This window comes from Rhinolophus sinicus, linkage group LG12 (genome assembly GCF_036562045.2).
Source record: "Rhinolophus sinicus isolate RSC01 linkage group LG12, ASM3656204v1, whole genome shotgun sequence".
Taxonomy (NCBI): Eukaryota; Metazoa; Chordata; class Mammalia; order Chiroptera; family Rhinolophidae; genus Rhinolophus; species Rhinolophus sinicus.
The window spans coordinates 12,303,640-12,323,003 of NC_133761.1; the positions used below are offsets into that span (position 1 = coordinate 12,303,640).

At 42.9% G+C, this 19,364-nt stretch overlaps 2 protein-coding genes and 1 pseudogene across 7 annotated transcripts in view; 2 read left to right on the forward strand and 1 right to left on the reverse strand.

Annotated features, from left to right (window-relative positions):
* Window positions 1–19,364, reverse strand: part of NTAQ1 (N-terminal glutamine amidase 1) — a 213,786-nt gene that overhangs the window by 177,182 nt on the left and 17,240 nt on the right. For 2 of the 6 annotated variants that reach the window (XR_012490735.1, XM_019719894.2), the window contains one exon: window positions 13,800–19,359. The exons of the other annotated variants lie outside the window; for them this stretch is intronic. Coding sequence is in view for 1 of the 2 variants with exons in the window: in XM_019719894.2 (XP_019575453.2) it covers window positions 19,355–19,359 (5 nt within the window). In the remaining variant the exon portion in view is untranslated. Of the gene's footprint in view, window positions 1–13,799; window positions 19,360–19,364 lie in introns of those variants that run through there. 6 annotated transcript variants of the gene reach the window in all.
* LOC141567902 (SNRPN upstream reading frame protein pseudogene) lies at window positions 9,247–10,012 on the forward strand (annotated as a pseudogene).
* On the forward strand, window positions 10,036–11,136 carry LOC141567818 (small nuclear ribonucleoprotein-associated protein B-like). Its single transcript, XM_074316359.1, has one exon. The coding sequence runs from the start codon at window positions 10,186–10,188 to the stop codon at window positions 10,849–10,851; it is 666 nt and encodes a 221-aa protein (XP_074172460.1). The 5' UTR covers window positions 10,036–10,185; the 3' UTR covers window positions 10,852–11,136.

Sequence of the window (19,364 nt, forward strand, 5' to 3'; positions counted from 1 at the left end):
CCTACTAAGAACATAGGTTCTGGAATTACACTGATTTGGGTTCAAATGCCAGTTCTGCTACTCTTGCAAAGTTCCATAACTTCGCTGTGCTTCTATTTCTTCATGAGTGAAATGGGGGCTGGTAACAGTAACCACATCTTTGGGTGACTGAGAGGATTAAATGAGATAATATATGGGAGATGCTTAGCTCAGTGCCTGGCACATAAAAAGCATCCAATACATGCCAGCTGCTTCCTCTGAGCTTGCACTTCTGGGGACATTTTACATCCTGCGGCACCAAACTGTGCATCAAGCACGGAGGGAGAAAGCGTTCTCTAGGCTGACTTCCTGTTCTTTCAGAGCACGGGATCGATCAGAGACAGCTGTGAGCACATACTTAGCATTCAGAAGGAGACAGCGAACATGCTCATCCAAATGGCTCCGTTCATTTTACGGTCCAAGCACAGTAAACCCATGTTCTCATTTCCTTTTCCACCAAAATAGCCCTGGATTATTATAGTTCCTTAAATGCCCTGAAATTCTCAGGGGAGAAGGAATGTTTTTTTAAAAAACAAGCAGAGCTTGGAGCTAGAAGACAAAAGGTTAAATTCTCTTAAGCTACGACAATGTAACTCATTTCCTGTTTTTCTCAACTGTCTAGACACAGATCTCATAAGCATTAGCCATGAATCCCACCATCAGGTTAAAAATAGAAGGTTTAAATATGAAATGCTGTGGTGGAGGAAAGATTGTAGGTTTCTACCTTCATCCACAAAATGACTACTTTGAGAAAGGATTTTTTTGTCTTTGTTGTTAGCTTTTCCATAAATTCTGTGACACTGTATTTCAATGGCAGGAATGGAGAACACCTTTTTTCTAAAGAATATATTTACCCCCTTGATAAAGCTAATGCAATTTCCCTGCAATTTAAGGTTTTAAAAGCCGTGTGAAGACATATCTTCTGGCAGCCTCTCTTAACAAGGAACATGGTCACACTTTAAAATTTTCAGGTTATTGTGCATTTTGTCCCAAATAAATTTGTGGGACAGAAAATGCATATAGATTTGACATGTTTGCTTTTTCTTCTTGTGTCTTCTGCTTCTATAACGTCTGATAAACGTTTTGTTTTAAACATAATTTTTCTGTAAGACATACTTTAAAAGCCTCCTTTAATAATCCATGGGCAGAGTTACACAGTGTGGGGGATCCACCAGGCCGAATTTCCCAAAGTTATTGGACCATAGAGCTCTTTCATCCCGATAATAAGCTCATTAACACCTCCCAGAACAGCACTGCACAGAATTCGAGCCTAGGAAATGTGAATTGGATACCCCTATTATTATCTTTATTTCTGGTTTCAGAATTATATGAGCTTACGTCTCTTCTCTGGCAACCTCAGCTATCTGAATCATAACATAAAATTGAAAGTAAACAAGTATTGTTGACTCTGCAGTATTGCAATGGACTTGTTCTCTTTATTATTAGGAGACAAATAGAAGCCTGCCTTACAGATACTCAGGCATTTACCTTAGAATGAATGGCTTCATCATGGCTTTTAATATTTAGACAGATACATACGGAAATAAATGTAGATGTGTATGTTCGTATCCATACAAATATTTCTTGGTCACCGAGAGGACCTAGAAGCAATGATGCCCCAGAAGCAACGAGCACACCCACCACTACCAAGATTTCTAAATCCATTCTCCAGTAAAAGAAACTGGTGCTTCTTGGAGAAAAGGTTGATTCCAAGGTCGGTACCAGGAAAATATAAGACAAGCCGAAAACAAAAAGGAGGTGCTCAAAAAAAAAAAAGAAAGAAAAAAGACTGAAAAATGATGGGACATGTTAAAAGGTACAACCTGATTAAGCTCCTAAATGGCCAGAGCTGGAATGATTTGAGCAGCAAAATAAATAACGATAATATTAGATTATAACCGATCATAAAATAAATATGCGTAAGCCCATTCTAGTGTAAAGAAATAAATAGGGACAACTCTTCCTTACAGAGGAATTCCAATTAATAAATGGAGAAAACATAAAAGAAATAGAAAACCATCAATAATCAAACACCACAGTGATCATTGCTGCAGGCCAGAATCATCTGTAGATGCTAAAACTAGCAGGCGAAAAGTGTGAGAAACAAGATATTTTCATAGTCTCAAAGTCTCTCCCCAAGATATTTGTTAGTTACAAAAGGAAAAAGAATAACGGATGGTGGAGAAAGCCGGCAGGTACCCCTTTAACCAGAGGTCAAGGTTAGCATCACCAGTCATAAAATATATTGACTTGTGTATGTACCTCCTGATATGGTGCATGGAGAACATCACATTGCTTCTGAGGTATTCGTGCCCAAACTGCATTACCTCAATTTAAATCTGAGAAGACAGAGACAAACCCAAATGGAAGGACTTTCCGTAAAGTAACTGACCATCTCTCTTCAAAACTGTACAGGTCATCGAGACAAGGAAAAACTAAGAGAAGACTAAGTTAGTCTCTTTCTCATAACTACGTTTAATGTGGGATCCATGATTGGATCCTGGCTCCGAAAAAAAAAAATCATTAATGCAAAAACTAGAAAATTTAAGTAAGATCTGTAGTTCGCTTAGTATTGCATCAATGTTAATTTCCTAGTTATGATCAGTGTACTCTATGTAAGATGTTAATATTAGGGGAAGGCGGTGAAGTAATATGGGAATTCTCTGTCATATTTTTGTAACGTTTTTTAAGTCTAAAATTATTTCAAAAATGTTAAAAAGTTTGACAAAGGAACCATGATGTTCAAAGCCAAGTATGTGTCACTCAGTGCCTGTGCATACCAAGGCTATTGGTAACCTTGATAGCAATAATAGTAATGTGATTATTTTGTAAACTTTCACTTCCTGACCACCTGTAATGTACCAGGAACTGTAGCTGAGCTTGTATTTGTTCTTTCCTTTAACCTTCACAATCTGACATCATAAAGTAACATGAATAAGGTGTCAAAGTCATGGAAAACAAAGAAAGATTGAGAAACTGTCGCAGACCAGAAGAGGCTAGAGAGACATGACAACTAAACAGAATGTGGTACCTTAAATTCAACTGTGGTACAGAAAGAAGGGTATTAGGGAAAAAACTGGCGAACTCCAAATAAAGTCTGGAGTTTAACTAATAGTAATATATCAATGTTGGTTTCTTAGTGTTTGACAAAAGTACCATGAAAATATGTTAATATTAGGGAAAAACGAAACTCAATGAGGGATATATGGGAACTCTGCAACTCTTCTATAAACCCAAAATATTCCAAAGTAAAAAGTTTATTTAAAAAAAAAAAGATGGGACCTACATTATGGAGTAAGAACTATATCCGAGTTAAGGGACAGTTAACTGAAGCATAAATAATTTGATTACAACAATGATTACAATTGGGTTTCTCATATAAACTTGATACACCTCTTAATGATATTGAAAATCCTTCATCATACGGAGCTAAGAGAAGTTATGCTGAGGGAACAGTCAATGCAAGAGACTGCAATTCACACATGCCTACCTACTCCATTTAAAAAGAAATAAAACACCTGTCAAGGCAGAGGGATTGTAATGGTGGCACTAAATCTTCTATTTTGAGGTTTGAATCTCTGGTATAATTTGATTTAACAAGTGTAATTTAGCTTGGGACTTTTTGAAAGCTTTTTATTTTCCTTCCTTCCTTTGCTTCCTTTCCATGACCTCCTTTCCACCAACTGTTAATGGTTCTGCTTCCTGTACGTTTACTATGCAGACCAATTTTACTGTTTCTATTTACTTCAGCCCAGTGCTAGGCATGTGACTTGGGAAAGGTTTTGTATCTGTGTGAGACCCACTCCTCGCTCCAACTTAAATTTACATACCATATGCAAAGGTGGCGATAATGGCTTAACTGCACCTTCCCCTACCCCAACTGACAAAGCCCAACTCGCTAGAAAATTCCACTACAGGCTTAAGAAATTTACATCCTGACTAGAAAATATAAAACTAAAGATGAAACAAAGACTCCGGGTAGTAGTTTCCAGCAGACTCCGCCAAGCCCACTCTCCCCTTACTTTAATAAATCTTCTACATTTCTATCTGACTCATGAATTCTTTCACGACCCATGAGCAAACAGCCACAATACCACCTAACCAATTAACTGCAAAACAAAGCATTCTGTTAACTCATACACAACTGCCATTGTTCAGCCTAAGTGAGGGTGCCACTGAATGTCTCTGTTAGTCTGTGACTTGGAAAAGCAATGTCTCTTTTCACCTGATTTTCTCTGTGTTTCTTGCATGGAGCACTTAGGTTCCTGAAACAACAGAAACTTTGGTTGCAATCAGAGTGGGATGCATCGGGGGAGACAGTGAGAAACAGCTCTACAGACGGAACACTGGCTCCTTCCAGAGATCTGGACAAAACCCTCAGTCTCTAAGGCCTCTTCCCTTTCATTCTCCAAGCCATGAAATGGGTCTGTCTCATCAGGTATTAGCCCTTAGCAAAGAGCAAGGAACACAGAGGAGACCTGCGGGGGGGTCATAAGAAGAAGCTCACATGGGCGCTTGAGAGCAAGGACAGTAACTCACAGTCCCTTATATGCCTCTCCAAACTCCTAGCAGAGGAAGGGCAGGCACACACATTTTTGTTGATGCTGCTAACAGAAAATGAGATTCTACACAGAAACACAGATATCAGGGACTTCTCTCTTACACATACCTGTATTCCCTGGGCCTGGTGAAAGCCTGCATCGTAGGCACGCAATAATCACTCGCTTGGTGAATTAGTTTGTCAATTAACTGATTCTCCCTTGGTATTGATGACACCTTATGAAAAGGTGTGATAAGGTCCCCATCCAATAGTCTCAAAGTTTTATTTACATTTTTGTATTTTTATTTTGACCTCTCCACTTCATTCAAAAGGTCATGATAGACCCCGAATCGACCTTAAAAAAGAAGAATTCTGAGACTTTGTTATTATTTTTTCACCAATAAAAAATAATCACAACATTTGATAAGCTTTGACAAGGTTGCCAATACCACTCAATAGGGAAAGAGTAGTCATCTCTTCAGCAAATGGTGTTGGGAAAACTGGATTTCCACAGGCAAAAGAAGAAACTTATCTTACACCACATACAAAATTATACACAAAAATTAACTCAAGGGCCGGCCCGGTTTCTCAGGCGGTTAGAGCTCCATGCTCCTAACTCTGAAGGCTGCCAGTTCAATTCCCACATGGGCCAGTGGGCTCTCAACCAGAAGGTTGCCTGTTCAATTCCTCGAATCCCACAAGGGATGGTGGGCTGCGCCCCCTGCAACTAGCAACGGCAACTGGACCTGGAGCTGAGCTGTGCCCTCCACAACTAAGACTGAAAGGATAACAACTTGAAGCTGAACAGCACCCTCCACAACTAAGATTGAAAGGACAACAACTTCACTTGGAAAAAAGGCCTGGAAGTACACACTGTTCCCCAATAAAGTCCTGTTCCCCTTCCCCAATAAAATCTTAAAAAAAAAAAAAAAAGAAAGAAAGAAAGTAACTCAAAATGGATTGAAGACCGAAAACTATAAAACTCCTAGGAGAAAACACAGGGGAGAAGCTTTATGACATTGGATTTGGCAATGATTTCTTCAATATGACACCAAAAGCACAGGTAACAAAAGCAACAATAGACAAAGGGGATTACCTCAAACTTTAACATTCTGTGCATCAAAAACTACAATCAACAGTGTGAAAAGGCAACTAAAGAATAGAAGAAAATATTTGCAAATTATATATCTGATAAGGAGCTCTTATCCAGAATATATAAAGAACTCCTACAACTCAACAACAAAAAATAAAATAACCTGATTTAAAAATGAGCAAAGGAGTTGAATAGACATTTCTTCAAAGATATACACATGGCCAACAAGCATATGAAAAGATATTCAATATCATTAATCATCAGGGAGATGAAAGTCAAAACCACGATGAGATATCACCTCATACCTATTAGGATAGCTAATATGGAAGGAAAAAAAACAGAAAAGAATGTGTTGGTAAGGATGTGGGGAAACTGGAACCCTTGTGCGCTATTGGTGGGATTGTAAAATGCTACAATCACTGTGAAAAACAGTATGGAGTTTCCTAAAAAAGTTAAAAATAGAACTACCATGGAATCCAGCAATCCTACTGGGTATATATCCAAAAGAATTGAAACCAGAGTCTCTAAGGTATTTGCACACTCATGTTAATAGCTGCACTACTCACAATGGCCAAGAGGTGGCAGCAACCCAAATGTCCATCAACAGATGAATGGATAAACAAAATGGGGTCTGTACATACTATTTATTCAGCTTTAAGAAGGAAGGAACTCCTGTCAATGTCATGCATGGATGAACTTCGAGGACATTATGCTAAGTGAAATAAGCCAGCCACAAAAAGACAAATATTGCACTTATATTGAGATATCTAGTGTAATCAAACTCATAGAAACAGTAAGTAAAATGATGGCTACGGGGGCTGGGGGAAGGTGATGGGGGATGTTGTTCTTCAAAGGGTAAAGAATTTCCATTTTGCAGGATGAAAAAGTTCTGGAGGTGTTTCACATCAATGTGAATACTTAGCACTACTGAACTGCACACTTAACAATGGTTAAGATAGTCAATTTTGTGTTTTTTACAATAAATACATTTTGAATTCATTGATATTTGGGGAGGTGGAGCATATTTCCTGTCCCACTGCCCTGTTTGAGGCCTGGGCCAGAATCTTTGTCTCCTGAAGCCCTTTCCCACCTCATCTTCCAACCTCACGGCCGTCTCCTTACTCCTGGTTCCTTGTTTCATTTAGTGCCTCTCACTAATAGCCCTCGAACCTGTCTCTCATATTCACTGATCCTCTGGCCATGACCTCTCCCTTTCCTCCTTGCCCACAAATCCTACAGGAGTTGATCTTCTAAGTGCTCCAGGAAACCTTCTGGAAGCTGGATATGAACAGCCAGTAATTAATTTATTATATAAAATCAGACCCTTAGCAAGAATCTATACTCAAGATACTAATGCCAAGTTTAAAGAGATTGCTAAAACACCTAATACAGGAATTGTCATATAATAAAAGCACTTTAAAAATTATTCCAAACCTCAACTAGCACATTTAATCCCATTACATTAACAATCTTATATTATCCTGTACCATTAATATGTGATAAAACTTCCATACTGTAGCTGGTGGGAATGTAAATTGGTACAAACTCTTAGAAAAGCAATTTGGCAATATATTTTTTGAGAACCACAAAAATATCCATGCCCTTTGACCTATCAACCCCATTCCTAGGAATTTACTCTAAGGAAATTATACTATAAAAGAAACAAAGGGCTTATGTATAGAGGTTTATTTCCAATTTATTTATGGAACTGCTGTGTGGACATAATCAAAACACACTTTACTGTTCTTTTCCCACCATCCTTTTAAAATGTATTCATTGTGGTGGGATGGGGGTGGGGGGCAGTAGGAAGAAGAAAGGAGCTTGTCCTTGACTCTAGTGACAACTATTGCAGTACCCTGCCTGCTCGGGTCATTTTCAGATAATGACAATCTGAGGGTCACATCAAGTCACAAACATGGTCTTGATAGAGTAATTGAATGTGTCAGTTTATTATATTAATTAACAATTCAGTTTTCATTCCACAGATTTCTGCCCCTTCTCAGCTAGAGCCAGCACCTCAGTGAGAGGTGAGTAGAAAGGGAGTAAAAAGGGGATTTCGATGCAGTCAGTTTCCTCGCCTTCACATTTCCTCCCCCACTCACTGGCTGCCCTTTGGGATTCCATGTCAAAACGGACGGAAGGTGGAGACATAAGTGGTTGTCTGGAAATACTGTAACTGGCTTGAGACTGCGACTGTTGGAAGCTGACTTCATGCTCACTGGGCTTTGCCGACGTATAAAATTACCTCTTGCTTGTGGCACTTTTCATGGACTCTTTGGAGAGTCCCATCTTGGGGGACCTCTCTAGTTTTAATTCTCAGGACAAGGGAGACGTATTTCATCCCCGCAGCCACTACCACTCTGCTCCTCTTCCCTGACAGTGCTCTCCATTCAGGCTTCCTTGAGCTCCCCTCACCCTCCAGAGGATCCTCTCAGGGCAGGACTTACATGACTCCCACAGGGAAGGGATACACAAACTAAGTCCGGGTATACAATTGAATACTGCTGAGATATGAAAAAGAATGAACTGTTGACACACGCAACCACCTGGGACTCAAGGATGTTACACTGAATGAAAAGAGCCAATCTCCAAAGGTTACATGCTGCATAATTCCATTATGGAATATTCTTGGAATGATAAAATGATAGTGATGGAGAACGGATCAGTGGTTGCCAAGGGATAGGGTTGGCTGGAGGGTCTGACTGCAAAGCTGTAGATGGAGGGAGGTGGGTTCTTTGTAGTAATGGAGCAATGATGTATCCTGACTGTGGTGGTAATTACACAAACCCACAAATCTATTTTATGTGATAAAATTTCATGGTGATACACACACACACACACGGGTACATATAAAAATTCATGAAAACCAAGTGAAGTCTGTAGTTTAATTCATAGTATTGTACCAATGTCAATTCACTAGTTTTACAAACGTGCTACAGTTTTAAGACGTTATTGGGGAAAGCTGGGTGAAGGGTTCATGGGAACTCTGTTTTATTTTTGCAACTTCTTGTGAGTCTTAAATAATTTTTTTCTAAGATTCTTTTTTAAGTGTCTGTCACCCAGTTCTCTCTTTCTCAGGGAGCCCACATTCTCATCATTTGCCCCAACAAACCCGGGGAGGGCAGAACTAAACCCCACTGTGTCCTGCTGTCACAGGCCACTCTAGCCAGTTCTTTGCCACCAACTGTAGAAACTATTTTTCAAGTTTGATAGGTGGTCCTAAGGTAGGCCCCTTCATACACCTTCAGAGAAGGAGGTAGCACCCCAGCCTTTCCCCTGAGAAGTGAGGGAGGCGTCACACATGCAATGCTCTCTCCAGGGGCATCGCTCTGCCCTCCCCCTCCTCCCCGTTTGTGTATTCAGTATGGCTGCCGGAGTCCACGACTTCACAACAGGTTCATGAGACTCCCTGGTGTAGTTGATGCTGTGGCCTCTGCCCACATCTCCCCTGAGGATGGAGACCCACACTCCCACTCTGAGTCTCTCTGAAAAGTGCCCTAAGGTGAAGAGAGAGCTACCTCCCCTAAGGTAACATCCCCTCGCCTGGAGCAACCTGCTTCCATGACTGGTCCATATAGAGGTATAAAGCCCTGGCCTCCTTGCCTCAATAAGGGACAACTCTGCAGGACCATCTCAGCTCCGGACCTAGAGGAGGGTTGGCAGGGGCCTTTGTGGTGACTGCCTTGAAGTTCAACTATTCCCTCTGCCCAGTCCCACTTCCTTTATTCTTCCACAGGTGTTGATCCCCAAACACTCCCCAAAACCTCCTGTACACAAATCTCCATCACAAACTCTTTTCCTGGGAACCTGACTCACTGTGACACTTGGTGAATTCTATATATGATGGTCAGTCTCGCTCTCACTTTGGAATCTGGTATCTATTGAATTGGTTCCTGAGTCAAAATTGAGGGGAAGAAAGCTCCACTTAGCACCACATTCTATTTATAATAGGAACCAAAGAGAAATGTATTAATAAATCATGGCAAATCAGCTTCACGGAGTAGTAAATAGCCAGTAAAAATTATGAACATTTTGCAGCAAAATAGTCCAGAAAAATGACAAGGATCTGACACAAAAATGTTGGCCCCGCGGCCGGAGACGCCTGACGTTTTGTGCTGAGGAACGGCCAGCAGCACGATGCAGCAGGCCAGGGACTGCTTACACTTGAGACGGACTATAGAACAGCACCTACCAGAGGGGGAAGACCAAGTGAAACATGGGAAGACAGCAACCAAGGGCATCAGCTCTCCCAGAGGCGATCTCAGCAGCGGCAGCAGCAAGCTCCTGTGGGCGATTTCCAGGCAGAACTGAGGCAGGTGTTCTTAGCCGAGACACCCCTGAGGTGGTTAGAGCAGTCTTAGAACATTTCGGAGAGCTGACTCCAAGTGAAAAATCAGGTTCCCACCTGCTGATTGAAGCTTCTGCCCCAGGTGGCACTCTCTGTCGCAGAACCTGCGTCATACCTTTATCGGTAGCCTTCCCTGAGGTCCTCGGGTTCCCAAATGGTACTGTAGATATTGGATTTGTGACCACCATGACTGCGGGAAAGAGCAGCAAGATGCTGCAGCACTTTCACTACAGAATGAGGTGGATCCTGTACGACGGCCGAGTCTTCACCGGCACCTTGAAGGCTTTCGACCAGCCTGTGAACTTGATCCTCTGTGACTGTGATGAGTTCGGGAAGATGGAGCCAAAGAACGAGAAGCAGCCAGAGCAGGTTGTGCGCCTGATGTTACTGCTCGGGGAGAACTGGGTCTCCATCACTGTGGAGGGGCCACCTCCCAGAGATACTGGCACTGCTCTCATACGACTTGCTGGAGCTGCAGGAGGCCCTGGGGTTGGCCTGGCTGCTGGCAGACGGGTACCAGCTGGTGTTCCAATTCCCCAGGCTCCTGCTCCAAGGGGTGGGGGGACCATCCCAACAGGTCAGGAGACTCCCCGTACACCTGTGTGCCAAGCACCCCCACCTCCAGGCATTATGGCTCCTCCACCTGGTATGAGACCACCCATGGGCCCACCAAGTGGGCTTCCCCCTGCTCGAGAAACACCAATAGGCATGCCCACTTCAGGAATGAGAGGGTCTAATTCTAATTCTAATGTGGACCAGGAATTAGAGGTCCACCTCCCGCAGGAATGCATCCAGCGGGACCCTAGGATATTACTGATCCTTAATCACTTTTACCTGCGATGCATCTTGTGAAACTGCAGTGTTTGTGAGCTGTGGTCTCCTCTTTGCTGCCTTCATAATTGCTATCATAATACATGCACAGAGCAACTTAAAAACACAAAATTGATTCAGGACTGAAAAAAGGCAATAAAGGACATCTTGGCCATATTTGGAGAAATGTGAATATAGACTACGTATTAAGATAATATTGTTGCATCAATGTTGAATTTCTTGGACATGATAATGAAACTGTGATTAGACAGAAAAATGTTCTTAAGAAATTCTGCTGAAGTATGTATAGGTGATGTCTGCAACCTACTTTCAAATGGCTCTGCAAATAATTATGAGAGAGAGAGAGAGAGAGAGAGAGAGAGAGAGAGAGAGAGAATGAGATAGAAGGGAAAGAGTAAGAGAGAGAGAGCAAGCTCTTCCTTGCAGAAAGCCGTACTCCCTCCCTGCAGCGACCTCACTCCCGTTCCTGTGTGGAATGCTCCCCCTTGTGTAACAAGAGAGCAGAAAGCCATCAGCAGAACACATTATAAAACTCCCCTGTACCGTGGGAATGCAAGACCCCAAGACTTTTAAAGAAGGCCATCAGTGTGCCATGTTTTAATGTACTCTTTCCCAGGCCCCAGCCAACAGTGTACTTCCTGTCCCCTGTGGGCTCTCCATGATGTCAAAATCTGAGGTCCGGATGGCATGGATGGCCAAGGGGCGGGGAGGAGAGTAGCTACAGCCTTGCCTCTGAAGGGCATGGGCTCCAGAGTCAAACAGCTCAAGGGCTGAATCCCACTTTGTCCAGTTACTACCTAGCTGGGTGACCTTTGAGCCTTAGCTTGCTCTGTGTGAAGCAGTAGCTCCTGTATCACAGCGTAACTGGGCGGACTCAGTGAGATCGTGCAGACCAAGACGTAGCATAGGGGTTGGCCCATGGTCTAATCAGAGCTCAGTAAGTGTTAATCAATTATTAAGATCTATTAACCTCTTCTTGAGGAGGCTTCTAAGAAAGTTCCTTAGAAGTCCTATGGCTTGTAGAGCACAATTCGAAAATTGTCACAGCGTATCTGATTTGCAGTTTACTCTTTGGTGAGAATCCAGCCAATTTTGCCTACAAAGCTAAGACTACTAATCACATATTAAAAACAAAAAGTAAATAAGAAAAAGAAACTCCCTTTCCGGGCTACATGCACTAAGATTTCAGGACTATTTCACTAGGTATATCTTTCCTCATGAGTGATTTCCAAGAAAATGGACTTTGAGTTCTCCACCAATTTTTCTGCTCACCATTGTGTCTCTTCTGGGTCTTCTGCTTTTGACACTCTAATAGTCTCCTCCAAGGCAAGTCTCTCTCTCACCCCATGTCGAGAGGCCCAAAGCAGACCTCGCAACGGAGCCTGGGGTACTGTATGTGTGTGACCATGGCGGGGGGGAGGGGTTGACAACATCTGCTATACCTTCTGTTTCGCGGGCATGCGAGACTATGAAAGCCCTGAGCAGAGAAACTGGCAGAGCATTAAATGCACCTGACCCGACTATACGAGGACGAAGTTCCTCCTCAACCCATCCCTGGACCACAGAGCATGTGAAGCATGTGATTCTCTCTTTGCTTCCCTTTCAACCTTCAACTTCTATGAACCCTAACAAACCCTCAAAACAAAACCTGCCGGATCCATTTTCCCTCCCATTTCCACAGCGGCCTCCCCAGGCCTGACCCCCACCCATTTACATGCAGGTCTCCTCCTTCTAGTAGCCTCCCCCCTCTGCCAACCCCAACCTGCCAACCACAGTCAATGGACACCGCAAAACGCTAGTTCTCCCACCTCCCTCCCCTGCTTAAGAGCTTCCCACCACAGCCCCTTTTCCTATGAGATTAAGCCCTAAATCTCCTCTGGTGGTTCAAGGCTCTCCAGGAGTAAAGGTACCCCATATACAAAAGACAGGCCACCCCAGTACTTCCCTAGGTTCTCATTTTTGTATTCCACCCTGTCCCTCAATCCTGAGACCAGCATGAGTAGTAATGCCCGGATTTTGCCTTTGGATGTATTCCTGTGTGTCTGGATCTTCATTTCATGAGGTAGTAATTCTGGAGTCAGACCCAGGTTCAAATGTATTAACTGTGCTCCTTTGGGCAGGTTGCCCGTGGGTGTTTCCTCACCTGAAACATAGGGATAACAACAATCCCTACTTCATCGGGCTGGTGTGAGGATTAATGATTTTATACACAAGTAGCTTTGAGCAGTGTCTGGTACAAAAAGGAATGCCCAGTAAATGTGAGCTATCATTATGGTTTCCCGGAAGGTGTTATTTTCAGATTCCTAAAAGAAATCGAGAGATATCTACTAAGAAGGTTTTTCTCTCTTTGCATGAGTTCATGGGCTTCCTGAGCCTTTCTGTCCCCAGATTGCAGCTCAAGGCCCTATAGGGCACAGACACACAGCCCTCATCAGCACACAAGCTCCTCAGCTGTTGAAAGATCTTGCCTGTAACTCCCAGCAGCCAACTCACAGGTTAGAACTGTTGAACAAAAGGCTAAGAGCAACAGAATAGAAAAACAACGTGGGGCATTTTGTTCCTCATTCCTCAGTCTCCTGTCATGTGAACGTCACCTTCAGGTTCTGTCCGTATGCATCACACATCCTGGCTTTTCCCGCTGTTGCTCAATGCTGCCATAACTACACAGCTTCTGAAGCTGTACCTGTTAAAAGCTGTGTTTGTTTGGGGGGGAGAAAACAGAGCCGTGTGGGTAAACGTGTGAGGAAACGTGTGACGTCTTCACTTTTTTAAGTGTTTGAATCTATTACTTACAGTAATACTATATCCACAGGGCTCACAACTCTTAAAAACACAAAAGGTTATATACAATGACATTTCTCGACCCCAGCCAACCATTCTCCTCTCCAGAGGCAACAAATATGACCAGTTTCTTTGGGGCATTGGATATTCTTTTAGATAGTCTGTACAAACACAAGCAAAGACACATATATTGTTTCTCTTTTAATATACACTTTTTCACTTGCTTTTCCAACTTGATTTTACTGATTTAATACATGCAAAAGAATATAACATAAGCTTAAGTACAAAAGAATAAAAACGCCACCACTCTGCTTAAGAAACATAACCTTCCTCATTTATTTTCACAGCTTCATAATTTTCTTCTCCGGCTGTATCATAATTCATTTCATCAATCTCCAGTGGGTGAGCCCCTACCTAAGCTGTTTGCAATCTTTTGAAGTTATCCACAATGCTACACTGACAAACCCTCATCATCTTACATGTATCTGAAAGATAAATTCCTAGAAGGGGAATTACAAAGTCAAAGGGTATGCTCATAGGTCATTTTCAAATAAATACCTGGATTGCCCTCCATAGAGATTGAACCAAATTGGTTTGTTTGTTTTTATAAGTTGCCAAGAAACCTCGAAGTTCAATAGGTGGCAGTCACTTAACTGACAGAGCTACGAGGGTGGGACAGCAAAAGGAATCTCTTTTAAATGACATTTAAAAAAATAAACTTTTTTTTTTTTTTACCCTGAGATAATCATATAACACAACTCCTGGCTTCTCCTTCACTGCTTGGTCAAGAGTCCAAATACATACTTTTATTCTGGTTTAATTCTTATAAGGATTGATACTGCTTGGAACTGACCACAATTATTATTTCCTGTAATGAGGTAATTATTGAATCAAGTTCCGCAATACTTTTTTGTAACGTTGTTTACTTTAAAATGCCTAATGCCTTAGATATTTAAGATGTGCATCTTGGGTTCCAAGTTTTGAAATAAAAATCCCGGCCATCGGTAAGTTCACTCAACATTCAAAAGCATCAGGAACAAGCAGGATGATTATAAACGGAAGTGTTTATCCAGAACTGTAACCACCGTCGGCTTATAGGAAACTGAAATGGAATGTCGCAGCCTGTGGAATTTGGCCCTGGAGACTCGGGTAACTAAATACAGTGAGTTACAGTAACTTACCCACACTCAACATTGCCTCTGATCACAAATCCATGTACAGAAAAGAAGCTATCCATGTGCTGCTTCCCCCAAGACTCTCTGGTCTTACCATGCTCCCGTAACCCATGGTAGAATGAATGGCCCCTTGAAGGCGGAAGCAAGGCACCAGCTTGGACACACTACCTGGTGACGTTGGGATTATGTCCTTCAGGATGCAGTGTATGCTCTGAGCCAGTGATGGTGCTGCCCAAATTCATGGGTCCAGGCACCAAGGGAGTAACGTGAGGCATCTCTGGCTGCTAGACTCATGACCCCCTCTCCAAATGTTTGCTTCCCTTCTCTGCGACTTTGAACCAAATCCCTTCTGGCTTCGAGTACCCAGATCGAGGAACTTCTGTTATCATGTGCAACTGAAGCCCAACTGGTGTGCTTACTGAATCAGCAGCTCTCAGGGAGGGGTCTGAGCATGTTTTTTTGTTTGTTTTTAACAAACTGTCCAATAACTCTTAAGCTCACAAAGTTTCAAATTCAATGATAAACATTCTTTGCAGTAACTACAGGGTAGGTTATTTTGATGAATAGCTTTGAAAGACACTTTGCCCAACCCATCATAGAAAAGCTGGAAGCCCCACTTCCACCCCACAATAGAGAACACCTTTCTAGTGACTGGAATTTGATTCCAGAATGTGGGGGGGTACTGAGAGCTGGGTAAAATGAATGATGGCAGCTGGTCCTAGAGTGGGATTACTTGGATTCAAATCTTGCCTCATTAGCTATGTGGCTTTGGGTAAATGACTTTAATTTACTGTGTCTTGGTTTTCCCATCTATAATATGGGAAGAATAATAGTATCTATTTTATAGTGTTGTTTTGAGGATTAAATGGTTAATAAACATAATTAGGCACAGTGTTAGCTATTTAAAACTTTATAGTTTAGAGTATGAAACATTCTCTCTCTCTCTCTCTCTCTCTCTCTCTCTCTCATACACACACACACACACACACACACACACACACAATCTCTCTCTCAAAATAACTCTTAAGACAACCAAGGCCCAGAGAGGTTAAGTGACTTCTCCAAGGCCACACAGCAAGTGACTAACAAAAGCACATCTGTAATGAGGACTAAGGACTCCAACCTGGTTTTTCCTGTATTCTGAGTGCAGGGACTAGGTAACACCTGGCCCCAAGGAGGTCATACACAGCTCAGCACCCTGTGCGCCTTGAAGGGGAAGTGACTCATCCATCACTCATGATTCTAGAGATGGTGTGTGCTAGAACAGTGTATGACTATATTAACATTTTGCTCCTCAATTTCTTTCCAATGTTCTTCCCAGAAATTGCTCTAAAACTCCAGGTCCCCATGGAAACCTCAGGAAAGATTATCTATTGCCTCTAAGTGAAATTCTGCTACAACTGCTCCCTTGATAACAAATGAGTGTTATTAAAAGCCTGGCCCTGACAGATGCCTGTTGTAGCTCATGGGCAACGCCACGTTCTCCTCAGACTGAGACACTGGAAGAGCCAGTTTACTGTCCAGTGCTAAGCTGTGGTCAGCTTGGAGGAAAGGGGGAAAATGTACCGTGAGCCCCAATGTCACGATCAGACACAGGACAAGATTTCCACACGTTTAAGACAGGAGGCTGGAGTGAGGTGCCCACTGAGAGTATGAGAGTGACATTCGCACACTCATGATAACCTTTGCCACCATATCTGCAGAAGTCACGTGCTTTCCAAACCGAAAGGTGAACGAGTACGGCTTGGAGTTGACGCTTGAAAGACTGCAAAAGAAACCTATTTGAAAAAGGACCATATAACCTAAAAAAGGAACAGAATCCAGTCAAAGGGAGGAATTCAAAGAGCAACAATTCAGCAGTTTTATTCTGGCATTATCCAGAGATCCAGTGCAGGGGGGACCACGTCTTTCAGACTCCTTTGTTGATAGGAACTGTTCCGTCATTAACTATTCAAGGGATATGTGTGGAGTGCCTACACTGTGTCACACACTGTCCGACGCACTAACATTAGAGAACAAAGGTGAAAAGAGACAGAAAACAGGCTTTTAAACACATAAATACACAAGATAATGTCAGGTAGTGATAACGGCTATGAAGGAAAAAACATCGTGAGGTCACCTGCCATGCACTGGGGTGATCGGCTTTCAGTAATTGATCAGGGACGGATTAGACGACTTGGACCTGAGAGCTGAATGTTGGGGAGATGTCAATCATGAGAAGACACAGGAAAGAAAGGTCGAATCAGACAGGGACGGTGGAGCCGGCGTCAGAGGCGGCCACACTCCAGGCCACGCATGGCTGGAAGGACATGTTGAAGTCACTGTAAAGTGGCTGTTGTTTGCTGTGGCTGCTGTTACTGGTTTAAAGCAGAGGAGTGATGAACTGATTTATGTTTTTAAAAGATCACTCTGGCTGCTTTGTGGCAAAAACATTGCAAGGTGGGTAGGGGACAAGAGAAAAAGCAGGGAGTCTACTGGGGTGGTGCCTAAGGCTTCTTCATGAACAGGATGAAATACCTCTGCAGGCTACCCAGCTGTCTTTCCTCCATGTCGATGCTGAAGAACTGTTTGAACCAAAGGATGGATCTAGCATGTTTCCCCGAAAATAAGACCTAGCCGGACCATCAGCTCTAATGCGTCTTTTGGAGCAAAAATTAATATAAGACCCGATCTTACGTTAGATAAAACCAGTCTTATATTATAGTAAAATAAGTTTGGGTCTTATATTAATCTTTGCTCCAAAAGACGCATTAGAGCTGATGGTCTGGCTAGGTCTTATTTTCGAGGAAACAGGGTAGTTAAGGGAGTACCACCCAGAGCAAGAACTGAGCAGGGTTTGAACTGCGTGAGAGAGGAGTGGACATGGAGGGCAGGTCTTTGATGTCACTAGCGGTCTCCTTGGGAGGAGAAATGGGTAACTTGCTCATCACAAAGGAAGAATTGAATGAGGGCCAGGCACATGTCCTCCTGCAGTATAGCCCCATTTCTGCTCCCTTCACCGTACCACTGTTTCTTGGTACCCATTTCAAATAGGCCTTCATTCTCATCTCTCTAGTGAAATTGCTCTGAAGACACTGCCAAAGCCAATGGTCATTTCAGTCCTCAGTGCTCAAGTGATTAGCGCCATCTCACTCTGGAGAGTCTTCCTCCTCTGGGCTTTCCTTGTTTCTCCTCCTCCCTCCCTGACCATCCCGTCCCCTTCTGGTGCCTCATCTCCTGATGTCTAAAAGTAAAAGCTCGCAGGGCTGGGTCCCGATCTCTTCTCCATCTACACTTATTCTCAGTGATCTCACCGAGTCCTGTGCCTTTAAATACCATTAACGGATGTCTCTCAATTTTATACCCCCAGCCTGAACCTCTCCTGAATCCCAGTCTCCTTTATGCAACTCCTATTTGACATCTCCTTTTAGACATCTGACTTCTCAAATGTGTCAGGTCCAGAATAAAACTCCTAATCTTTCTCTCCCAAAGTGCTTTATCCACAAGGGTCCCCAACTCAGTAAATAGCAGCCATCTTTCCACACATGGTATATGTTCATTTTCTGTCTTCTCCACCAAGATGTGAGCTCTGTGCACACAGGAGCTTTCACTTCCTCATTGCCGATCATCAGGGCAGGAACAGTGTCTGGCCCCCTGCTTTACTTACGAATGAAAATGAGGTGGCAACTCTGTCCCTTGAACCTGAGCGCTTTGTATCTGACTTCTCTTAGGACAGTTGTCTTGTTCATCAGGGCCTAACTGCAAATGGTAGGCAGGTAATAGATGCTGAGCGGATGGGTGGGTGGGTGAATAGATGGATGGATAGATGGATGGATGGATGGATGGATGGATGGATGGATGGATAAAGGAAAGTAGAGAGGGATGGCTTTCCCCCTATAACTTCAAACTGTGTTCTCCAAAATTTATTCAAGGCAAATGACCAAGACTTCCTCTTCCCTGAATAGTGTGCATCTGGTATGTCCCAGGCTTCCAAACACTGGTGAATGCAAACTTGTCACGTGTATAGTAATCCTAACTCTTGATGATTTGAGCACACATTCACCAACACCAAGTCCAGCTATTTAAATAAGTATTCTCCACCCAGAATTTCTGAACATTATCAGATGTATTCAAGCCCCCACTAGTTTGTGAATTCTATGCAAGGTCATTTTCTATTTCAAAGTCCTCATGAAATGGGGACTCATTGAGAATCAGAGCCACAGCCTACAGACTTTATCATGCATCAGCTTCATGGCTCTGAGCCAACCACCAAAATTTCAACCTCTGTCAGACCATCAGTCTCCACTGTTCTCCTTCTATGCCCAAGACCAGCTCCTTCCAAGGTTCCTACAGAGCCACGCTGGGCTCCTATTATAAGTGCTTGAATGAGCACTGTATTATTTAGAGAGGGCTAAACTGCCGAATCAAGGCTCACCAGTAATTGTGTGACTTAAAAAAATACACATTGTCTCTTAATGAACAGTTCCACGCTATACTTTTCAGGCAGGCATACAACGTGGCTCCACAGGGTCATTCAGGTATCCAGGCTGGTGGTGGCTCTCCTATCTTCAATGGATTAACTTCTGAGGTCATTCTAGT

Coding starts and splice junctions, on each gene's coding strand:
- LOC141567818 (XM_074316359.1), top strand. CDS start 10,186: ATGACTGCGGGAAAGAGCAGCAAGATGCTGCAGCACTTTCACTACAGA.